The sequence below is a fragment of the Lepidothrix coronata genome, unplaced genomic scaffold, assembly GCF_001604755.1.
Source record: "Lepidothrix coronata isolate B3197 unplaced genomic scaffold, Lepidothrix_coronata-1.0 Scaffold11, whole genome shotgun sequence".
NCBI lineage: Eukaryota > Metazoa > Chordata > Aves > Passeriformes > Pipridae > Lepidothrix > Lepidothrix coronata.
In genome coordinates this window covers 7,237,433-7,254,818 of record NW_016690191.1, presented here as the reverse complement: position 1 = coordinate 7,254,818, position 17,386 = coordinate 7,237,433, and the positions used below count along the sequence as shown (strand labels likewise).

Here is a 17,386-nt window from a genome sequence, read left to right as displayed (position 1 = left end):
TGGACTCCAACACTTGTGTAGCTTTACCATTGAAGTGTTCCTTCCTGCTGTGCTGTCTCTGTGCTATGTGAGCTCATCTCCTCATGTCCTGCNTCTAATAAAAATATTTATCTACCCAAGCAATAGGTTGAATGTAAGTTGGCTTTATTACTGTAGTGACGTTGAATGCTTGGTTGCTGGGTAACCTTGCTTCTGATTTTATGGTCTAGGCCAGCTCTGGCAGCAGAGAGGTGTGGCCATGTATTGCACTCTGTTGTCAGGCTTCTCCTGAGATGATCAGAGGTTCAGTGTCAGTTCTCCTATAGCACCTGGGAAGCTGTAGACATTTGCCATTTATTATGTGAAAACCTGGATCCACAAGGAAGGTCTGAGAGAGATACATGCCTGACAAGAGGAACAATCAAGGTTTAAAAGAAAGGCCAAGCTCTGTGAAATCCAGCACGGAATCAGGATCTGCAACCTTGAATTAGACAAGTGACCATAAAACTGATGTCTGACTTACTGCAGGGCTTTCGCAAACCGGGATACTAGAGCCTCATGGTTTGGTTTGCTTTTTCTTGGAGGGTGATTTAATGTTTTTCATTGGAAAATAAGGTTTTGCAACTAATCAGACATGGAAGAAAATGAAGGAGCAGATATTTTGGAAACCAGCTCTGTCTCTAACGGTCCTTGGCGCAAGGTGAGAACTTTTTCCCTCCCTCCCCACAATTACAGAAATTATTATCTCTTTCTGCTGTTTACAAATTACTTCAGTAAACCATTGCCCTTGGACCAGACTGAATACAACCTCTGCATCAGCTTTGTAAACAACTTCAGAAATTCCTTAGAGCAAGGTTGTGCTAAACATCAGGCATAGAAATAAAATGGTAATGTGTGTGGTTAAGCGACTGTCATCCGCCTCACTGGAAGTTTCAAATATCTGAGTAACTACAGGTTTCTGTGCCGTGGAAACTACCAAAATAGTTTTCTTAGGTGTTTGGAAAATCCAGAAACTTCTTGTAATTTTAGCAAAGCCACTGCTTTAAGATTTGCAGGTCAAATGTGTTTAGTAAAACCATAGCAAGCATAGGGTAAGATAAGCATTAACTTGGGCAAACAAATTGACAATTTAACTGCATGGAACTCAGTGTCCAGCAAACTCCTCATATTCTCCCAGAGCTCATTGGAGAGCATTTAACCTTTCGAATGGGTCAGCTGTGCTTTTTGTCAAATACCGAACAGTGACGTTCAGAGATTGTTTTCTGTTTGCTTGTGTTTGTAATTTGATCTCATGTAACAACATTGTCCTCGGCTCACATATAACCACGGGGGTAACTCTGACATCCTGGCTGAAAAAAAAACTTGTTGTTTCCTGTGCTTGAAATTTGAAAGATTTCCAATTTGGACAGGTTTGCATGTTTATAGTAATCTCATCCTGTTACTTGAAATTAAACGATTATGATTTGGGGAGCTGGGTATTCTACCTCCATTTTGGTTTGCCCAAAAATACTGGGGTTCGTTTTCTTCACAAATTTTGGAGAGGACTGGTAGAAGTTTTGCTGTTGCCTGTGCTGAGGCCAGGATTTCAGTCCAGACATTCATGCTTTGGAGAAGGAGTCTCTGGGAGATGACATCAGAAATGTGCCAGTTTACATTCTGGCTCAGAATTGCCTTTTCTTCATAGGAATTACTGGAACTTAAGACAGAGAACTTAGGAAACTGGCAATCTGAAAATATCTGAGTGCTTGCTACTTCTTAAAAAATATTCTTAGTGAATACAGACATGTGTGTATCTAATGAAAATATGTTTGGTTTCAAGAGCTGGTCAAGTGAAAGGAACTCAATCACCTTGTCCTATTGGAACATCTGCTGAGCTTGGTGCACCTCAGGGCACTGCTTAGGGTCTTTCACTTGAGTATATCTAACAAAAACATACATTGCTGTTGCATTTGCTGCTTTTACTTTCTTGTTTACTAAGTTGGATATCCAGTTGAAAGGCAGAAGCAACACACCAAAAAAAAAAAAAAGAAGAAAAAAAAAAGGGACAAAACAATGAGAGCAGTTTGTAAACACCAAGGCTGAAAATTATTCACCCCAAATATTTGGCAAATGGGCGACAATAGCAGAATATGTTCACAGAACTCTGGACCAGTTTGCAATCAAAATGTCTGTATTTTCATAGCACACTGTTAATCTTGGATCCTGATTTCTGTGGAGGTAGAGAATTAGTAACTGATTTCTGGAAGTAGTTGCTCAGTCAATTTTTACTACATCTGCAAGTGTGCCTTGTTTCAAGAATATTGTCACTTTTTTAGACTGAGATTTTAATTCTTGGGAGCCTGGGCAGGATGCATGGCTGTGGCAGGAGAGAATATATTGAATAATAACATGCACTCTCTCATGGCCTGTAAGTTCACAGATTAGGTGAAGTTTTACATATTACTGTTTCACAGCTCGTGAAATATGATTTTCCTTCTGTGAAACTGATATCTTCTAGTTTTTCCTTTAAAAAATGGGGAAAACTCCACCCTACTCCAGAAAAAACCACCATATTTTAGTTATATTGGTTGCAGTCTTAATAATTTTACTTCAATGTGATAGCACATTTTTTTCTTAATAAATATTGAGAAATAATATTGAGAATAGCTCATTAATCAGCCACTCAGCAACTGTCTTTGCATCTTTCAAGTGCAAATTTGTGTTTGCAAATAACTGTGCATCTTATTGTGGGTACAAATGTTACTCATTAGAGCCTCTTTGTCGCCTTCCCAAAATGAGGCAATTGAAGATCCAGCTACAAATATTTGTGTTTGTTTCCTATCTTAGTGTTTAGTTTAAGAGGGTTCAGTCTTATCTTAGTGTTTAGTTTAAGAGAGTTCAGTCTTAAGCAAAATGTGTTGATGTTCTTTTATTTATGTTTATCATAAAATGCTGTCATTTTCTGTAGTTAGGCTGGGAAACACTTGTGCTGTAGCTCAGCACAGGGACCTGCATAAGGGCTGGCTCACACCAGCAAGGCCTTGCTTTCATAGAATTTTAAATGCACTTGTAGGTTTTTCAATAAAAAAGAAGCTGGTTAGTTATTAACTTGCAGAAATATCTGATTTTAGAGAACAGAAGATTACAAAACAAACTGGATTTTCACCAGCTCCTGAAGGGCAAACAGAACACTGCATCTGGGGGGAGGGGGGCGAGGAAGAAATTTGCTCCTTGCATTTCCCTGCAGTGTGTTTTTATGTTGAAGCTTTTTCACTCTAATAGTACTTCATGTAAATGTTAATTAGCACTCCAGGGGAAATGTGTTAACAAATGCACCTTTGACACAGGTCCACAGCTACGCTTTGCTCTGTAGCTGCAGGCTGGAAAGATTAGCTGGCAAAATAGCTTGTGCTGCTTTTGAGGAAACTCTTCAAACAGGAGTTCAGTGGAGTTTGCTGAATGCTTTGACTTTGCTCCTCTGCTGCAGCTCAGACTGTGCTTGCTGCTCTACAGAAGAGGTGCTGGGTAAAATGTGAGCCCTTGTAAGAAAGAAGATCAAACTCCTAGAAAAGGGATACTTCTAGCCATTAACAGGCTTCAAATAAGTCTGCTTGAGCTATAGCTTTCATGTGATGAATAAAAAAACATCTTGACTTAGCACAAACTTTGTGGCAGAAATGATTCCTCCTCCCGCAGTGCTGATCTCGATTAGCAATAAATACAGGTGGTAAAGTAATTCCTGTAAATTGTTAGAGTAGAAAGGTAACAGTGACACATGAACACATGAACCTCATCACTGCACTTCTTCACCTTTCCATAAACAGCACGTCAGAGGTTCAGAAATGGAAATTATTTGTAGGGTGGGATTTTCCAGCAGTATTCAAACCTGCCTCAGTTTAGGTTAACATGTAGATATTGTGGTGGTTTCTGACCAGATTAATTCCCTAACCTGCCGTGACTTCTGTGAAAATATATGCAGGGCCTTTTCTCAAGATTTGGTTTGTTCAGCTGTTTGTTTCTGTGCAGTATCAAACCCTGATTTCTCCCTGATGAGAAATAGCTCATATTTAAGACACTTACAGTGAGAAGAGTCCAAGGTTACTAACAGCTCTCTGGAAATGAAGTTGGTAACTTCGGCCCAGCCCTCATGAGACTGGTCTGGGGTTTGCAACAGCGATGAAAGCCCTGCTGCAGGAGCATGCCTATGTCTTCAAGATTGAAGGGCAGCAGTGTTGAAGGGAGTCCTCCCCTTCCCTGGGGCAGGATGTTGCATGAAGGATGCTGGTGTTACCATGTGGCTCTTAATTGGGTGGTCCGACTGTGGCATCCTTCTTGTGTTGCCCTCAGTGGGTACTTGCAAGAAGTGTGCCTTATACTTTTTTTCTTCCTTTAAAATTATTTCTTTCTGGCTATTCTGGCCCTGTGGGGAGTTTCAAGCCTGTGAGCTGTTGCAGGTGAGGGTCATCAGCCTCTCTTTTGGAGCTGACTCAGGTTTTCAGAGACTTCAGCAAGAAGTAGGAGGGTGGGCAGAATGTGACCTAGGGCATATCTGAGTGGTGAATTGCCCCAGGAAGCCTGACCTCTAAATATGTTGGCCAGGGAGAGGCACTGCTGCTTTCTGCTCACTGGATCTCCAGGTTACAGGTGTGAACCAGGCTGTGCAGAGTGTTCTCGGGCTGCTTGTCCCAGCTGTGCCTTCAGCTTGGCTTTGCCTGTGGACCGTGGTCTGGGACAGCCCTGAGATGGTTTCCTGGCAGAGGGAGTTCATGTGAGCACTCTTATTTTGAAGCGCAGGTGAAAGAAACACCAATCTTCTCCGCAGTGGGAGATCTCTTCACTTTGAATTGCTGCTAGATAAATGTGGCCTTGACTCAGTGAAATATGTCCAAAACTACTGGATGGAAGCCCTCTGGCACAGTACTGCACGAGGATGCTGCTGCTCAGGAGGAAAGTTTTATTGTGTTTCATTCTGCTCCCTCCTTGCCCCTGCAGGGAGCCCCATCTGAGAAAACAGCCCCCCAGTTGTGGTCAGAGCTGCCCAAACCTCCTGTGTGGTGAGGCACCGAGCAGGGATGGGGAACCTGTGAAGGCACCCCCTGCCCCACAGCACACAGGCATCCAAGCCTGCCCTGAAGTGTGCTGCTGCTGCTGCTTCGTGGACTCCATCAGCCCCTCTGTGCATGGCTGGATTTTGGCCTCAATCTACCTGCCTAAGAAGTGGTGATAGAGGTCAGACCTGAGCTATGCTGGTTGGTGCTGTTGGATGTGTTAAATGGCTTTATTAAGAGTGATGGGCTTGGTTAGCATCTGGCCCTGCTTCTGCTGAAAAATTCGATGTGGGAGCTGCTGGGCCCTGGATCTGGCTGCCAGTAAGCTCTGCTAGGCAACATCCTGCCTTTGACACCAGGTTTTCCTAAGGCACCAGGACCTGAAATCCCTGCTTAGACCTAATTCTGCCTAAAACCAAGTGTTTTCACCCAGGGAAGGTGTGAGACAAGGCTGTGTGAGGGAGCAGCAAAGCCTCACAGAGACACCTCCTTCTCCTTGTCCTCCTTCAGGCTGTGGCACAAGGGGCACGGCCTGAGGAGGAGACAGCATGTGGCACCTCCAATGTCAGCTGGCAGTAGGTTATAATCAAGCAGACTGCCTGCTTCTGTGTCCTGTGGTGGTGACAAAAGATAGAAGTAATTTTTATTCTGGTTTCAATAGCTCCCCTTCCCACCTGATTGTAATTAGTCTTCTCAGCTGTGTTACTTTCGCCATTTGTTTCTATATTCATAAATCTTGTCTTACAAATTTTAGCAAAAATAGATATACCAGTCATCAATTGTCTGAGATCATGTAAAAATTGAAACTTAAGGACAGCAGTTCCATCCACAGAGTTGCTGTCTATCTGTCTGGCTTTGGTTTTGGCTCCTGCTGTAAGTAATCTGACTCCTCACCCTGCCAGGTGTTAAAATTCAGCTCAAGACAAGTGCAAAACTCTCTCAAGTTTTGATAACTTGTTTGCTGTCTAACTCAGCAATAATCTGGTTCTCACATTCGAGTAAAATGATCACCCAGCAGGAACTGGACCTCTGTCTTGTTGAACAATGAATGTTGCTTTAGTTGCTCAAAAGGAAAACATACAATAAGTGCAGAATTCTTGTTGACCCAACAACTGGAAGAAACATCACAACATTTCCTAAGTCAACACATGGCAATTTTCAAAACAAAATCTAAACAACAACCAGAAGCTTATAAGACAGGATATGATACTATGACCAAACCAAGACATTGAATCTTTCCTGCCTAAACCGTGAGGAGGAGCTGGTAGCTCTCTTTGATGGCGTTAGCTCATGTCTCAGAAGAGTTGCTTGTGCATGAACATACCTGCTTTGCAGTCAGGAAATTTAATTATTGCTTTCACAGCAGCCCTCACAGAGTACCCTCTGCATGAAATATGCATTCATATGTGATGTGTCCCATAATTTTTTCTGTTTCCGCATATGGGGTTAAGGTTAATGTTCCATACACTGTGGACAAATACTAGTTGCTATGGGTACCATAGCCTTGAATTTCCTGTCTCCTGAGTGATTAAATTCCCCACCTTAATTTTACTTTATTGGTTTGTTTCTGTAACTCCTTATTTCCTTGGTTTCCTCTCCTTGAGTGAGCAAATCAAGACATTTCACAGGCTACTGGGATCTACTCAGGCTTTTGTATTTTGTGCACCAGTGGAAAAATTGAGTGTTTTTCACAAGGTGTGTGAAGCAGCAGGTAATAGAGTGACACCCAGCACTCCAGGGGCTGTGTGAGCCCTGGCTCTGCAGTGGATACCCCAAATTCTTAAAGCCCCTGTTGCTGCAGACCACCCAGCCTCTCTGGACTCCAACACTTGTGTAGCTTTACCATTGAAGTGTTCCTTCCTGCTGTGCTGTCTCTGTGCTATGTGAGCTCATCTCCTCATGTCCTGCTTGCAGGAGATGTGGAGAACAACTTTATCTGTTCTCCTCCTCAGGAGCTTAATGCTGGTAACAGCCAGATTGAGCAGTCTGCCTGCCTGCTGGGATTCATATGGAGAGTATCAGGAGGAATCTGGTGGAGTTTGAGGGTTTCTGTCTCAGGTCCTACAATAACAAAAGGGCTGCATTTGGCTGATGGGATTTGGAGGCCTTTGCAACACTGCCAGCTGCTCTCCCAGTGCTTTACAAACTGTCCAGATGTTTAGGTGTATTCCATAATCCTAGCCCTCCAGAAAATGGCATAAAATAATATTGAAATGGGAATGACAAGCTATAAAAACATAGCCCTAGTTGGTAAGTAAAATGAATAAGTAGCTATTAAATGCAAAATGAAAAGGCATAAAGAAACAGTGGGGAGCTTTTGCTGTTTAATCTGAAGTGTTCTATAAATGAAGACAGATTGCTACATATTGACAAATTTGGTCACCCCTAATTTAAGGCATGTCATAGGCAGTGGAAAAAGTGTCCAACTGACCTGACTAATGTGGATAGAAATAGAGAGCAATTTGGAAAACTAATGCTAGAATGCCAGCTTTGTAGCTGCAGACCCTGCAGGCTGGATTTTGGTGCCATCAGCTGAACAGCACTTTCCTTCGACAGCCTTCGTGGTATTGAGGTTGATTAACTGGCACTGTTTACTTTGAAGTCATGATAATTAAAGCTGGAGTGTCATCTGCATTGTAATTAATATGCTCCTCTGCACCTAATTCATTCTGACAGTATAGATTAATGATGGTAAATGACCAACAAGGATTTATCGTGAGATGATTCTGTGTTCTACAGGCTGCCTCAGACAATTACAGGAAGTGATTGTTAAGTTTAGGCTATTGTCCTAGTGTAATCGTGCATGTGCATTCTCAGCTTTGTTTTGCAGTAAAACCCATCCAAGTTCTTCATAAAGACTCAGTTATGGTCCCTAAGAGGCTGAGCCACACTCGTAAATGGGGGAGAGGGAAGTACAGGCTGGTGATACCACTCCGAGTTTTCAGTGTCCCCGTGTGTGTAGCCGATATCAGTAGGAGCTGAGACTGAGCACTATTTCTGCAAATTAGATGCTTTTGCAAATGTAATTGTGTTGGGAGGTCAGGCAATGGGGTCAGCTGTGCAGTGAGGTGCCTCTCTGGGGCTGAGCAGCTTTGTTTGTTATCCGTGCTCTTCGTTTGTGGCAGAGCTGGTGTCTCCTCCTTCAGTGCCATGGGGAGGAAGGGATCTTTTTCTCTGAGCATGGGCCACAGTAACTCAGCAGTCCTGTCTACCAAGAACTGCTGTGTGTCTAAGCAATAGCCTCAAGAGTGGTCATTATTTTGAATGACCAATGCACACCATATAAAAGAAATGCCCCCTCAAAATGAAGGTACTGAGTTCTCTGCGAGCTCAGAGCCTCAGGAGGTTTCACTAGTCAGGCTTGCAAAATCTTGACTTTCAAGCCAAACCGGTCACAGCTGGGGGACAACACCACATCATGGTAAGCAAAGGTCACTAAAAATGATATAAATTAAGCAAAATTTTCCAAAGCACATAAGGGGCACAGTCTCTGCTTACTCCTTGCAAAAAGTCGTTTCACCACTGCATTTTACTTATAATACCTTCCTTGTGTACACAAGGACTTGACCTAGCTTATTTAAACTGCCTCATGCATTGCTGCAAGAACACCTGATTAACAAGATGATCGATGTATGCTGTTCCACTTGTCAATCAATAGGAATTAATATGCAGGAGACTAGTCCAAAAATGAGAGATTATAATGGAGATTTCCTTTTCTTTGTTTCACGCAGTGTTGCTGTGTGAGCAAACAGGTGCTAATAGGATGAGCAGAGCTCCACTGCCTCCCCTCCCTAAGGCTGGCATTTTCCTCACGCCTCATTTGTACCAATCCCGACCTTCCCCCTAGGAGTGGTTCTTCTGCCGCAGGATGTTCCGGGGGTGCCCCTCCAACCTCCTGTCAGTCCCACCAGCCTCTGCAGCACCTTTTTCAGTGCTGGCCATGAGCATGGGCTTGGCTGAAGCTGTCATGGACCCCAAATGGACTCGAGTCAGTCTCTGGTGTGGTTGATCTACCAGTGTCTATCATGCCAGACCAAGCACAAGGCTTAACTGCAAGTGGTTTTAGTGTTTATTGGAAAATATTGCTCTGTTTTGCCCGTACAGCCCTGGGGACAGGAGCATGATCCTGGTAACTGCTGGTTGTGCAAGGGTGCTCTCTGTGCTACTTTCTGACGACACAGTTTCTCTTCTACCAGTAACCACAGGGGATGAGTAAATAGACCCGAGGGAACAAGAAAGGTGGGGAAAGAATGGAAAAGCAGAAACACTTTTTTCCCCCCCTCCTTCTTCTTCTGCCTAGTAACGAAATCTATTGGAAAGTGCGTGTAGCTGAACTGGCCCTCCTTCCCCAGTCTCAGAGATGGTGATGAGGTGGCTTTGGAGGGGAGGAGCATGTGGATGAAAGAGGAGGTCTCTGGGGCACCATGGCCATGGAAACATGCAAAGTTGGTGTTATTGTTTGTTATTGTTGGCTGCAGAGACGCCTGCTCTGCACCTTCAGCCCTGAAGAAACTGGGGTACATCTGAAAGGGTTTATCTGTGAATAAGAAAATAGGGGTTGGGAGCAGAGCTGGATGAATGGTGAGTTTTTTTGTTTGCTCTCTGACCCCTCCCCCTCAGCTATGAAATATAAACATAGGTCTAATGAAGCTAAAAGCAGAGGTTCCTTTGGAGAAAATTGAGGTGGCTTAGGAGGAAGATTCTTAAATTTTGCAAAATGTTCTTATTCAGTCCCAAACAGAATGCCTGCTGTTGCTTTATAAGCTGTTTATGTTTGTCCCCTTTCATTTTGGAAAAGAAAAAATCAAACCCAAACCATTTCATTTAGAAAATACCAAAGCAAAACATTTCACAGTATCATAGAATAGTTGAGGTTGGAAGGGACCTCTGGAGATCATCTAGTTCAACTCTTCTGCTCAAAGCTTATTTGAATATGCTATATATTTCTGTTTTGAATTTTTGTTGGTGTTCACAGTTATTTCCCAAATTTAGCTTGAATTTCCAAAGTTACCCTTCCTCCCCCCTTGTATTTTGGGGTCAACTTATTACTTACTGATTTTTTATTTCTTAGGCTTCTATATGGGAAATCTATGTCCTTTCTGCCAGGCTGACAATGTACACTGTCTTTAGACTTCATATAGGAAGTGTTTTCCAGATGTCAAGGATTTCACATAGTTTCTCTTTTCCTCTGCAATATAGCTTTATATAACCACAAGCGTTCGACTTTATATTTGCTCATTGCAGCACACTTGTGACTTAAAAAGATGTGGACACTCATGAAAGCAAAACATCAGTACTTGTTATAAAGAAGTACTATACTGTCTGGTTGGCTTCCTAGCTGTGTCCATACATAGAATCATAGAATCATTGAGGGTGGAAAAGACCTTTAAGGTCATCAAGTCCAACCATAAACCCAACAAAGCCAAGTCCAACACTAAACCATGTCCATGACATCTCAAAATGCTGATCTATATCTGCCAATGATTTACTAAAGGGACAAAGTAGTGTCTGTCATTTATCCACTAGCTTCTTTTGCTAAGTAAAAAAAAAAAAAAAGCAGCTGAGGACCCAGAAACATGAATGACTAGGATGCCTCAGACTTGGATGTGCCCAAAAGCTTACACAAAGCCTAAAAAAAGGCTGCATTGTGAAAGTAATTTGTTGGTACCCATGACAGTGTCATCTTTGTGCCCTGTGGGGTTTGACACCTGAATTCCTACTAGTTGGGGGTGAGTGAAACTGTCTTTTGCCTCTATGTGAAGTACACTAATGGGAAGCTCATGTAAAGGAAACTCCTCACTTGATTCCAGTACTGCTTGAAACTTGTCCACTCTCTGAAATGGAGAGACAGTAATGGCTCTCTCAGAAAGTGCAACTCAGCCCTTCTACAATTTTTTTTCTTTTATTAAGGATTTTAATTTCCTTTCTTGCCTTTTCTTATTGCAAATAATAATTTAAAAAAACCTACTAAAATTCAGGGGTTCCTTAGCAAAACTATTCCCTCATGCTTTCAGCTGGAGCAGTTTTCCAGTACTGACATGAGCTCACAAAATGTTAGTCTGACTCTAAATAAAATTTTCCAGAGTTGGCCGAAGGTTTTGGCTTAGTTCTAGAATAAACTGTTTCGGAAATCTTTCTGGAGCGGATTCTGGATAACCTGGCACCATCTAAAGGATTAAAAAGTCATGCATAATTTGCCCTTTCAAAATACTCACGGCTTTTAAATTTCTCACCCCAGAAAATATCTTTCTTTTCATCAAACATCAGCTGTTTCCAATTGCTTCATTCTATTTTGGTCACTTATTCTCTCTTTTCCTTCCCATGCATGACTAAATATCTCCTTTAAATCAACTTGAGGCAATTCGTTTTTCCATTCATCCATTCGGTTGTGCTGGTTTCTTTCACTGTTGGAATGCAACATGAATGTCATACATTGAAGGAGCAATATCATCTGTGCAGTCCTGAGTGAGGGAGTGCTTGGCGCCAGTTCTGCAGCTTAATATGAGAAAAACACGACAGCTGCTGGTTTCTGCATGTTTTAACTGGTTCATTTTCTGCAGCTCTGAGCAGAAATGCTGAGATCATGGCAGCCCCACACAGCAGTGTGATGGCCAGATCTGTGGTCCCACGGTGAGCATGCCAGCTCCTGGGTCAGTGGGATTCGTTCTGTCTCAGCTCAGCACTAAGCTCAAGCAAACTGAGTTTTTTTGAGGGTCAGGCAGGTTGAGCCTGTGAGCCAGGCCATGCTGGTCCAGCCATGCTCCTTGTGAGTGATTGCAGGTGCCAGCCCTGATAAGATGGTCCATGAAAGTCATGCATCAAGCTTCAGTGACCAAGCTCTTCAGTAACCTTGTTTTGTTGCCCTCAAGTTAGAATGAAATTTCTCCAATCTGTGATCTCTTGTATAATGTACAAACACCCACCAGATTTCTGACCCTTGAGTATGCGACACATGCATTTTCCTTTCAGTTGACAAACACAGAACCTGAAATTATCTAGGAAAAAAAATAAATACCAAGGCCAAGTGTAGGAAAGGGTTTGTTTTGGTCTGGATTTTTTTCTTTTGGTGAAGTAAAGAATATGCTGGAGACAGATTTGACAAAATGAATGATCCAGATTTTCGTGGCAGTTGCATCCCAGCTCTAGCTGTCATAGCCACAGCTGATCTAAGCTGTGCTGTGCACTGCAAGGGAAGGAATCGGGTTCAGGCTTGCCAGAAGGCCCTGAGCACTAAACCTTTCTGTCCAGAGTGGGATATGTAAAGCTACATTTCCCCAGGATTGCTGCCAAATGACTAATCTTGGACACTTTCAGGCATTCCAGCATGTCTGGTTAGTGGTTACTCTAGCCATCCTATCGTGTTTTTGGGAACCAAATGTCTTGCATGCTAAAGCAAGGTGCATATTGTGCATGGGGTGCCCATAATGGATGTAGGCAGAGTTAGCGGCCAGCACACAGTGACTTTACATCAAAGATAACCTTGTGAAGAGGGATCACTGTGTATGTACTCAAAGTCAGAGATGCAGGGGAATCAGACCCCTTTCTTTAAAGTTTACTTAGGAGTCATTGGCAGAGAGGGATTTTTAAACACAGAGTGAATGAATTAGTTCATTAACTTCTGTTTTCATTTCCATGCAACCTGTTATGGCAAGAGGTGAGCTAATGAAACCGTGCACTGCAATCAGCCCTTGCTCAGACAAGCATTACACTATTTACAGTGAGAGAGATCATGCTTTCTGCAAAGAGACCCCAAGCTCTGTTATATAACCTTGCTTGTTCCAATGTACTAATGGAATCCCTAAAACTGGACTGTGGTGATTCTTTCATTGCATGGTTCACAGAGTTGTCTCAGGGCATACTCCAATGGGTATTCAAGCTTCATCTCATAGGATTTTCCTTTTTGTTTAAGGTGCAAAATATGTTTCTAGAACCAATAATATGTCCAGACACTGACCATCTGTATGTCTTTGAATGCTTTCCTGTAGGTAGTACCTCTGCCAGAGGCTACTTCTGGTTCATGGGAATGCTGTTTGGGGTTTCACTGTACTTTTTACTTCAATGATAAATTATTGTGGTTTCCAAAGGTTAATCATTAGTGCTCTGCAGAAGAGATGTCCTGTCCAGATAGTGTGGTTTCCTTTTAATTGTCTTTTTGGATCTTGCTTTGTTCTTATCCTGTGGGATAATATGCCAAAGATGGCACTGTGCAGGCTGTGTTGACAAGAGTTGAACTGCACTACAAAATTTTCCTTTTGATCCTGCTTTTTCTTCTGAACTCCCCCAACTCCTTTTTCCCCCTTATATGGAAGTCCTTTGCGCTGTATCTCTTGTTTGGATCGGTGCTTGATGGGTTGGATCAGGTCACAGTACTTTCTTGTCTGAGGCAGCATGGATATCCAAGAGGATGAGCTGACCTCCACAGCAGCTGGTTATGCGAGGAGGGAGCCATGTGCTGGTGAAATCGGCTTCCCAGCCCCAGCTAACACACTATGTTGTCTTGTCTTTATAAATAACACTGAATCTTCTTATAAATTTTGTGGTTACGTGAATCTATTGTCTTTGTTGAGAATTACAGTCAGTAACCAGTTGTACCAGTGCAAGGAGCTATTGTCATGTCCTAACCTGTTCCCTAAAATACCAGGTATCTTCATAGAGGAGGCTTAAAAGCCCTTTGTCAGGGTCCATTCACCCTGGCTAGCTAAGCCCAATTTTAAACTCACAGAACTCAATACTCATGAAACACACTTCAGAAGAGGACTAAGTAGCTGCTTTAAGTGGGAAGAACTAGGGGCTACAGATGCCACCCACCAGTTTCCTGACTGGCTGGTCGGGATGTGTAAGGGCTGGGGATTGTCCCCTGAACACTGTCTCCAGGGCAGTGCTGTGAGCCATCCCAGGTCGCTGGGCAGCCGTGCTCGGCCTTCCCGGCTCCGCTCTGCACCAGGAAAGGGAGGGAGTGCTCCAGCTGCATCCGGCCCGTCCGTCTGGCCACAGGAGGCCCTTGAAGTACAGAACAAAATAAATTCCTTCAACCCTAGCAATTTTCTCCAAAGCAGATCAGCAGGCGGCAGGCCTGTGTTGTGTGGCTTGCAGTGGGCATTTGTGAGTGTCCCGAGATGCCTGCGTTTTGATGACTATATCCCAAAGACATGCCTCTGGTGTTTTTCTGTGCCCACAAACAACATTTGAAAGACATCACATAGAGGACCAAAATCGTCTCAAATGGCTTCAGTGGACTTGCTTCTGATCCAAGAGCTCCTTGCCTGGGTACCAGCACTCAGGCACTCCGGGCGATTTGGCCACAGAGAGCCATCAGCAGGCTGGGAGAGAGCACATCAGCACAGCTCTGTGTCTGCTGCCCATCCTGCCAGAACTGCTGCTCTCAAAGTCCCTCTTGAAAAGGAATTGAACTGTTATGCAGAAAATACCAACAGTTCCATGCTCAGACAAGAATTAGTAAGTCTTTTAAACCAGCAGAGTTGAAAAAATAGGCCGAGATGAGAACTGTTTCCTTGTAAACAGTGGGAAGGTTGTCTGTGGGTTTCTGAGCTTCTTCAAAAGTGTCAGGTTATTCCCCACATAAAAGTCAGAAACTGAATAACCCCACTGCACGTCTCCCCATACATTAGCTCCTTTTTCTGCTGTAGTTCCCATTCCTTACAAAGCTGGAAGATATTCCTTTCTAGGGGCAAACCTACTACCCTAAATGCTACATCACTTGACTATTACTAGCATTTTCCTGGTAAATTGACTTTCAGAGAAACACACTCTTCAGTAAGTATCAAAAAGTTATTGTGATTAAAGCCTTTTAGATGATCATTAGACAGTTCAAGCCTGTGGCTGACCCCAAGAAGTTTCCCACTGATGCAGACCAAGATGTGCTAACTCTAGGAGAGGCAAAGCATTACTGCAGAACATAGGTTATGAGACACTTGAAAAATATGAAATTGTACTTGGCTATATTAACTGTCTTAAATATATGATTTCCCAGAAACCACTGAAGCTTTAAAAGGTGGAGACTGATGAAGGGAATCAGCTTACACCCTTACTTCTGGGCAGTGACAAATACTTCCTAGGTGATGTGGAGCAAGTCACTCAATATTTTCCCATCTATAGGAATTAGAATCATAAATCAACTAGTATTTATGATGTGTTCCAGTATCTCTTTGATAGGGCCATATAACTTTAGATAAAAGAAAGTTTACTTTTATTCGTTGTTCAAGAGATAAAAGGAAGCAGCACAGCATCTGTTCTAGAAGAAATCCATGGTTTCTATAATCTCTTCTGAAGTTCTTCTCTCGCTGAAGTGTTTAACAAAGCTTGGATGTAATGAATTCTAATCGAACGTGCCTAATTTAGCTGAACACTTTAAATTCTTTCAGTTATATGGCTCCGGTCTGTCTGTTTTTGTTTTACCTTTTTTTCCATTGCTGAGCTCCATAATTGTTCCTTTTAGCCACAGTCACCTAAGGTCAGGCTGTACCTTGCTAAGGAGCCGAACCGCAAACAAGGCTGCCTAAATCACGTGTCTCCAGCCCATTCCTGTTATTAATCCTCCCCAGTTCTGGGCCTAGCACTTGGCAGAGCAACAAAAGTGAACTTTTTATCAGAAGTTCGCATTTTCTTCAAGTGGAAGATGAGCTGGATAATTCCTGCCTTTATTTTTTGAAGAATATTGTAGTGTGGAAGCTACCTCAGATTTATTCAAATAATGCAAGGGGTACAAATATATTGAAAGACCAGTGTTTGTGCAATGTGGGTTTAGTCTGATAAAATTCTGTGTCTCTTCCCAAAATGTCTTTTAGAGTGCTTTCATCAGTAAATATTCTGTCATTGTAACAAATATGATGCAGGCTTTAAACTGATGAGAAAATGGCCAAAGTATGTGCAGTTTATACTCTGACAGGAAGCTGCTCTGGGTATTTAGGTTTTGTCTGATATCTACAGCACTACAAAGAATTTTCATTCCTTCTTCGGTCTAGACAGGTCCCTTTACTTTCTCTTACTCCTATAATATTCACAGTCTTCATCTCTGCTTCCATTCTTTGTCTGTTAACTTCATTGCATGGGAGCAGCCACAGCAGATTCAGAAAATCCAATTGGAAAGGAGAGAAAGGTTGATATACTTTGTCCCCTGAGCCTCTGAGGAGCCAGTGCTACCAGTGCCTTGTGAATATAAGGATGTAACACAAAATGCTATGCTGGGATAAAGGTGGGATCAATGTGCCCTAACTAGGGTAGGTCAAATTGAAGCATCAGATAAATGCCTCATTTGGGAAAGTACAACTGTAATTTTTAGTGTGTTGATATTAACAATATGTCACTATATTAAGATAATAAAAATGCTGTCATGTGGCAAAATGGTGAAAAAAGTTTTGTAAAAAAAAGTTAAAAGTAGAAATGATGAGGGCTACCAGGAGAAAACATTGAGTGTTTTTATATTCCCCATATAGGCCAATATTTAGGAACATGTGGGAAAGTGCTTATGAATAAAAAAGCAAATCTGATTTAAAATTATCTGTTTGCCTACATGCCATGTTGTGAACATGAAGGAGAACCTCTAAGAGGAATTCTGGATACTAACCTCACTGCATCAGAGATGCAGAATCAGCAGGTATGAAAAAGTCTGGGTTTCCTTGGAAAACAATTTTGTGGAGAAGAAATGTCTCCTTCCATTTGACCAGCACTAAAAGCCGGTGACAGGCTTGAATCAACAAGCTCTTAGGGGCTGAGGTGATGCCATGGTGCCATTATGAGGACAAGCTTTGAGCTGCTCCTGGTGTGGCTCCCACCTGCCCAGGATGCTCTGACAGCACTGGCCCTTCCACAGGATCCTTTGTATCCTGGAGTCACCTTTTGGGGATAAGTTAATTTCTTTCTTCCACATATTAAGAAACAGCCAACACAGCTAGCCAGCAAAGGAATAAGCAACAATGCGTTTTACAAAGCACTTGCAATCAAAGGATCTGCTCCCTCTTACCTAAACCTATGTCAGTGATTTCTGTCTGAGTGTCTAATGTTGCAGGTAATTCACACAGTGATGCAAATCTCCTAACTGTCACTATAGGTTAATGCCTTTTTTTACATTCTTAAATGTTCAACAGCTTGAGCTGCCAGTCAGGAAAGTTTGCATTTCTCTGGTTTGTTTTGTAAAAACAGTATCTGCATGAAAGAAGTCAAAGTATAATACATAACATGTACACCTACAGTCTCTCTCCAAGCACAGCACTTCCAAACAGCCCTTGTATACTAACTTTTTTTCTGTTATTTAGCTTACAATATTAATAAAAACTCGAACGGAAATGCTGTGAGGGATGGAATTTGCTATATTGCTACTTTCTTCTTTAATTTGTTTTTCTTTTGATCATCTGTTACATAAT

The 17,386-nt window shown here is 42.5% G+C and overlaps 1 protein-coding gene across 2 annotated transcripts in view; it reads left to right on the top strand.

Annotated features, from left to right (window-relative positions):
• Positions 1–226: 226 nt before the first annotated feature.
• PDE8A (phosphodiesterase 8A) overlaps positions 227–17,386 on the top strand; it is a 144,941-nt gene continuing 127,781 nt past the window's right edge. The window contains exon 1 of one of the 2 annotated variants that reach the window (XM_017805004.1): positions 227–679. In XM_017805004.1, the coding sequence (XP_017660493.1) occupies positions 614–679 (66 nt within the window). In that variant the 5' untranslated portion in view covers positions 227–613. Of the gene's footprint in view, positions 680–9,464; positions 9,588–17,386 lie in introns of those variants that run through there. The other variant, XM_017805005.1, reaches the window with a different exon arrangement.